Genomic DNA, 6,615 nt, shown 5'->3' on the forward strand with positions numbered 1-6,615 from the left:
ACGATTAACTATTTCGAAAAAATCCTGACGTTTTTTAATCTTGGAAGCAAATCCTGCCTTTTATATAAATGCAAAAAATCTTATTTCTTTTTAGCTGTTTAATGTTCTAATTGAATTTTGGGTCAGTCAAATATTCAATGTATATATTTCTTTCGTATCTGCTGCAAAATTTTATCTAGTGCTGTGAGATACTTGCAATATTCGGTTGCCCGATTCCGTATTCCCGCTTTGCAGCGCTCGTTCTGGTTATAGGCACGGATGAGTTTCACTTGTGCCTTCTTTTAATTTCAACTTGAAATGTTTCTCACACGAATGATAAATATTAGGAACAAAAACTTAAGCGAATAAAAAATTATTTCTTGATGTTCATAGACTAATTTGTTAATGTTTTAGGAAGTAACGTTTTATAGATAATAAAATATGAACTAGTACGTATATATATTCGAAATAAATTATACTACAAAATTGATTAGTTACACGAGATAGTTTATTGCTTTGAATGCATAGATTTATTATTTTCAATAGGTATATAGGTTAGGTACCGTATGTTACATTAATGTTTTTATATTAGGGTTTGCAAATTTTTTAAATGCATTAAAATCATTGTAAAATTTAAATGTAGAACAGGGTTTAAAAATGATGCTTCATGGGCACAAAATTATGCGTCTTTTATTATTTATTATTTTTTTGTTATTATGTTCCGATGTTTTTCGAGGGACGCCTTCGGCTGTCTCTAAATATGATCAAATTCATGAGTTATATTGTATCCCATTTACCAGAACATGTAAACACTAAAGTTTTTTTCTTGTGCAGGTGTACAATTAGACGTGGCTTTGTGGTCAGAACTTGATAGTACAAAGTGTCACATAACTCACTCAAGTGACGTAAAGAGATAAAAATTTAAAATATAGTCAATTATTCATGTGTGATTCGTAAAACTTCAAGATAACAATGAGTTTTCAGTGATGTAACTGTTCAGTCGGCATGAAAAAGCATTTGTTCTCGGTAGCCCAAGAAGGGCTGCTGTCCATGTGCCGCTGTAACGACGATCTCCGCCCGCATTGACCATCACCGCCTCATGCATGGCCGCCATGGGCATCACAGGCCACCGTCGCAGCATCAACGGCGACCAACTCCGCAGAGTTGACAGGCTTGTGCCGCGCACCCTTCAGTCGCTGATCTTGTGGACTCTGTTGGGCGTGGCTGCGGCGCGGAGGGACGACGGGACGGCCCGACCAGCTCTGTTCTCGCCTACCTGTCACCTCTCCGTCCAAGAGATCGGGGTGACAGCCGTAGGGCCAGAGGGGCTCAGAGCCGCGTGTAACTTGCGTACTCTGAGGTCGGAAATTCTCCAGCCCGGCCATTTCAACAATAGTACCTTGAGTGCAGTTAATCACAGCCAGCACGTCACCTCGCTTCACTTGCAATGTTCTCGACAAGTGGTTTTTGAGTCAGAACTGCAGCCCGCTGCGTTTGCTGCCTTCCCTCGGCTGCAAGAGCTTTCTTTAGATTCCTGTAAACTTAAAGAACTTCCCGATCGAACATTTGCAGGACTGCCACAACTCAGGCGACTGTCAATCTCAACACATCACGAAGATTGGCCTGGAGCAGTCCTCTCACTGAGCAAAGACGCTCTGACAGAACTACCTCGGCTGGAATATCTTGATTTGTCCGAGAGTGAGTTGTGGCAGATACCGGAGGGTACTCTGTGCTCCAGCAAATCTCTGACTACACTCAATGTTACCCACAATCGTATTCATCGTCTTTCAGATCTTGGGTTTCACTCTCCGTGTTTTGCTCCGGTGGCACATCTCTACCTCAGTCACAATGACGTGGACGAGCTGCCTGCGAAGGCCTTGCCCACTCCGCACCTTCACACCTTTCATCTCGACCATAATAAGGTGGCTCGTGTTGATGACTACGCCTTCAGAAATCTGGCCGAGATCAAAGACCTCATTCTTAGCTATAATAAACTGGTAGCACTTCCTCAAGCTGCCTTCCTAGATCTTTACCAACTAAAAAATCTTGATCTTGCCAACAATAGCTTATCATCTCTACCGCCTTCATTATTTTCCTCTCTTGGACAACTATTATCGTTGAATATTAGTCACAATCAACTCACTTTTTCTTTTGACAACCCCGAGCCCTTCATTGGTCTCATACGATTAGTCGTTCTAGATCTTTCTTACAACAAACTTATTGACCTAAGGAGTCAAGTTTTCAATCATTTGTACTCCCTTCAAGTGCTCTTCCTTTCCAACAATAAAATTACTTATTTGAGTGACGGGATATTTTCTTATCTGGCAAATCTTCACACTCTAGACCTTTCTGATAATAAATTATCAATTTTAGAGAGCGGAACTCTTAAAGGACTTTCTGTGCTCACTCATTTCTTCGTCGACAATAATTCAATTGAAATAATATCCGATGCTTCTTTCCGTAATAGTTCTTCTCTTCAGAAGTTGAGCGTCACAGGCAATTATATTGTCGAGATACCGAAAGCAATCACATCGCTAACACTTCTACAAGTACTCGATTTGAGTCGTAACCAAATCGCAACCCTCGAGCGATCTAACTTAAAAGGACTGAATAATTTAAAGCATCTTTCTCTTCGACAAAACTTTATTGGCAACATTAGCATCGATGCCATACCTCGTATGGCTCATCTTGAATTTTTAGATTTATCCAGCAACATGATAGGAGGCGTGGAGCCTGGGGCATTCGAACCTCTAACAGAGCTCAAAACTTTGAACCTGTCTCACAATTACCTGAGCCACGTGAACGGCATAGCTGCGCCTCTTCCCAAACTTCTGCACTTCGATATCTCTCATAATGAAATTGAGTGGTTCGACTATGCCCTGATACCTAAAAATTTATTCGCTCTCAATCTTAATGGAAATAGGATTAAAGTTATGGAAAATCATTTTGAAGTGCATGATAAACTCAATTTACGAAGAATATTTGCTGCGAATAATTCAATTACAGCAATTAATTACACTTCTATACCAAATGGGATCGAAGTTATTGACTTCAGTGACAACCTCATTGACTACGTCAGCTCAAATACCTTCCTTCTGAAAGACCGCGTAAACGAAATTAATCTTGAAAATAATCAACTTATGTTGTTGGAGGAATCTTCTCTGAGGCTTCCTCCTCGGTCACCGGAGGCCACGTCGGCCTCTCCTCCCCTTCTGCTGCTCTCGAACAACCCTCTCAAGTGTGACTGCGGGGCGGAATGGTTGTCCCGAGCTGCACGGGATGCCGTAGGGGACAGAATATTGACCCAACAATCCACCGGGTCATTCCTCCCAAGACTGGGCAAAGTAACCGACATCAAGTGCACTTTGCCGGGACTGTGGCAAGATGCGTCCGTGCCTTTGGTAAACGTGCACCAACACCAATTTTTGTGCACCTATCGGAGACATTGTTTCACTCTTTGCCACTGTTGTGATTTTGATGCTTGTGATTGTGAGCAAACTTGCCCCGACAATTGTTTGTGCTACCATGATCACACTTGGAACCACAATATTGTAGATTGCGGCAAACAAAATTGGACTGCAATGCCTCTAGGCGTGCCAATGGATGTCACTGAGGCGTTTTTGGACGGTAACAACATGGGAAACTTGACTTCTCACGCTCTCATAGGAAGGAAGAACCTGCGAGTCCTATATCTCAATAATTCAAATATAATTGATATTCAAAACAGAACTTTCAACGGATTAAGGAATTTGAAAGTTCTTCGACTGGACCACAATTACTTGGAAAAACTTCATGGTTATGAATTTGTGCTTTTACACAACCTGCTTGAACTTTACATCAATGATAATTTAATCTCGCACGTTGCCAACACAACCTTCACGTCACTGAGGTCCTTGGAAGTTCTTCGCTTGGAAGGTAACAGAATATCAACGTTTCCCGTTTGGAACTTGGGGCTTAACCCCTTCCTTGTGGAAGTGGGTCTCCATCGTAACCGATGGAGCTGCGAGTGCAACTACTTGGCAAATCTAAGAGCGTGGCTGGAAGCCAACCGCATAAAAGCGAGTGAAGTGAACGAAATAAGCTGTTTTCATCAAAGAAGTGGAAAAGAAGGACCTAGGGTTCTTTCAAACTCGCCTGGTCATTGCGATCATTTTGTAGCTACAGCCCATATGAACAACCTAATGGTAAATGATTATATTATGTTTTCAAGTATCAGTGTTGGTATAATCATTGTAATTCTTGTTCTTGTTTTTATTGGTGTAGTGTATAGAAGAAGGATCAAATTATGGGCCTCTAATCAGTACTCGAAAAACTTGTTCGAAAAGAGCTCGTCATTCGTTGAAGAGCGTGAAAAGCTTTTCGATGTATTCATTAGCCATAGTAATAAAGACAGTACTTGGGTATACAGCGTATTAGCTCCTGAATTGGAAGTTAGAGGCTACCGAACGTGTGCAGTGTACAGAAACTGTTCGTCTCCAACAGCCTCCTTCGTAGCCCAGGCCATGTCAGAAGGCATAGCCTGCAGTAAGCGACTTATGCTCGTTGTGTCTCGAGGCTTGGTCGATAGTGAATGGTGTAAATATGATTTTAAGAGCACTCACGTCGATGCCATAAAGAAACTATCGAATAAAAATATAATTCTAGTTAATTTAGATGATATTCCTAAGAACGAGTTAGACTCGGAAATGATTAATATTATTAGAAAAGCTTCTTTTAGTTTCAAACCACGTGATCCTAGGTTTTGGGAGCGCTTGAGACGAGCACTTCCTTCTCTCCGACACAGAAGACGTTATGAAGATTCTACCGGCATCGGAAAGTCGGTTAGTTCGCCTCTCGTGGTGGCCGATGTCCCCACGTCAGATTTGGCAAAATATAACTGCCACCAAAACAAAAATTTGACACTAAACCCTTATTGGGAAACAGCTATTACTTCTAATGTCCCTGAATGGAACATGAAAAAACCGGACCTTGGAGCTCCACCTTGGTACCAAGTGACTTCGGTCAAGTGCGGCCACTCGCCTTCTTCGTCATCTCGTCCACCTGAGGCAGACCACACCTACATGTCAGTCAGCGAATGTGATGACACTACAAACTCTCAAACTGAAGCATTTGCTGCCCTTTCTTCGTCAGGTGCAACGCAAGGTGTTCACCCTTCATCCAAATCGTCCGTCCCTCTGCTTGTAAACGGTTCGGCATCAGGCCAGTTAAGTCCTCCATTACTATCGTTGAGACATCAACATTCAGTTCAGAATAGAGCAAACCATTACCAAGATCCTCAACAATACCAAAATCCACACACACTACGTCCTTCCCAAAGCCACCATAACCGTACTTCTCCTGAGGCCACACACAGTCTCCTCTTAAATCGTCCGCCCGGCTTCCGCACGCCGTCCGTCACCGCGAGAAACCTTAAGGACGAAAGTTCGGGAGGGCCTCGCATGGCGAACAATAACAATCCAAACTGTAATGCTGACTCACCATCCATTGATATGAACGAAGAAAATGAAATGGAACAGAAATACCCTCCAATGTTGACCCGTCCTGATGAAGCCCGTAATTCATCTCAAAGAGTTGACGTTCCATCCAGCGTAGCAGGTACAGCATGGATCTACCAGTCTCCTGTCAATCTTCCATCGTCTCCTAGTGGCCAAACATACTATGTGTAATCTATATAGGCTCGGACTTCGCAGCTGAGCAACTAGCGTAGACGAAATATTTTCTAACTTGCACGAATATTTTGTTTTCTGTTCCGAGTGCATGTGTTTTTCTAATTAAGCATGGAAGTGCAGTGAAAACGTGTTACCAGATTGTTAAAAAATATGAAACGAACTTTTCCAATTGAAATTAATTATTTCATTGAAATTATTTAAATTATTTCTCCATTTGTTTGATGATCTCTTTGAAGCAAGAATGGAGAGAGTAGAAGAAATGACAATTTCCTAAAGAAGTATTAATTAAATAATTTCTTCCGTACTTCCAGCCTTTATTGGTAAATATAATGATTAGATCTAAAATTGCTAAGTACAGCTAGAAACAAACCCAGTGATATAAACCAAACGCCGTCCCCTCCACATCTTCTTTATCCTGAAATTATCTGCGCCCACTTTCCATTTAGGCGTCACTCGACTGCATTTGAATATCATAGTCGCCTTGCCGTCCTGTATTATGTTGCATTTGTTCACTGCTCCCTCTATACTCTGGCTGGTTGTTCTTGCATGACCATTTTGAAGTGCAACGCTGCTAAGACATACCCCTGTATTCGTTTTATATTTATTACAATTGTCACTCGGTCGAATTTATTCAATGTGATACGCTGACTTCTTGTATGATAGCGGTCCATTAAAAAATGAAGCATTCATCGATAATCCCAGCCCAAAGTTCTTGTGCATAAAAGCGGTTTTTGCCTTTAAAAATTATTTCGAAAATTTCGGTTAATCTTATTTCGAATCACCTATTCCTAAGTTCTCGGGAAAAAACGACTCTTAAGCCTTTGCCCGAGAGCATGAATTTTTTCGCGTGTCGTTTCCTTTCAAAAATATTGTCATGTTTGCAATGCAGAGGTTTTTATTGTTTGTCTATTTCTATTTCTATTCCCATTTGTTCTATTCTATTGTCTATTTCCCATTTGTTCAACTA

General features: G+C 41.4%; 1 protein-coding gene across 1 annotated transcript; it reads left to right on the forward strand.

Moving 5' to 3' along the window:
- The first annotated feature begins 688 nt into the window (after positions 1–688).
- Positions 689–6,189, forward strand: LOC108679939 (toll-like receptor Tollo). Its single transcript, XM_018168684.2, has one exon. It carries the CDS (start codon positions 1,083–1,085, stop codon positions 5,643–5,645), a length of 4,563 nt encoding a protein of 1,520 aa, XP_018024173.1. The 5' UTR covers positions 689–1,082; the 3' UTR covers positions 5,646–6,189.
- Positions 6,190–6,615: the final 426 nt, after the last annotated feature.

The sequence above is a fragment of the Hyalella azteca genome, unplaced genomic scaffold (assembly GCF_000764305.2).
Source record: "Hyalella azteca isolate HAZT.00-mixed unplaced genomic scaffold, Hazt_2.0.2 contig11425, whole genome shotgun sequence".
In the NCBI taxonomy this organism is placed as follows: domain Eukaryota; kingdom Metazoa; phylum Arthropoda; class Malacostraca; order Amphipoda; family Hyalellidae; genus Hyalella; species Hyalella azteca.

Coding starts and splice junctions, on each gene's coding strand:
- LOC108679939 (XM_018168684.2), top strand. CDS start 1,083: ATGGCCGCCATGGGCATCACAGGCCACCGTCGCAGCATCAACGGCGAC.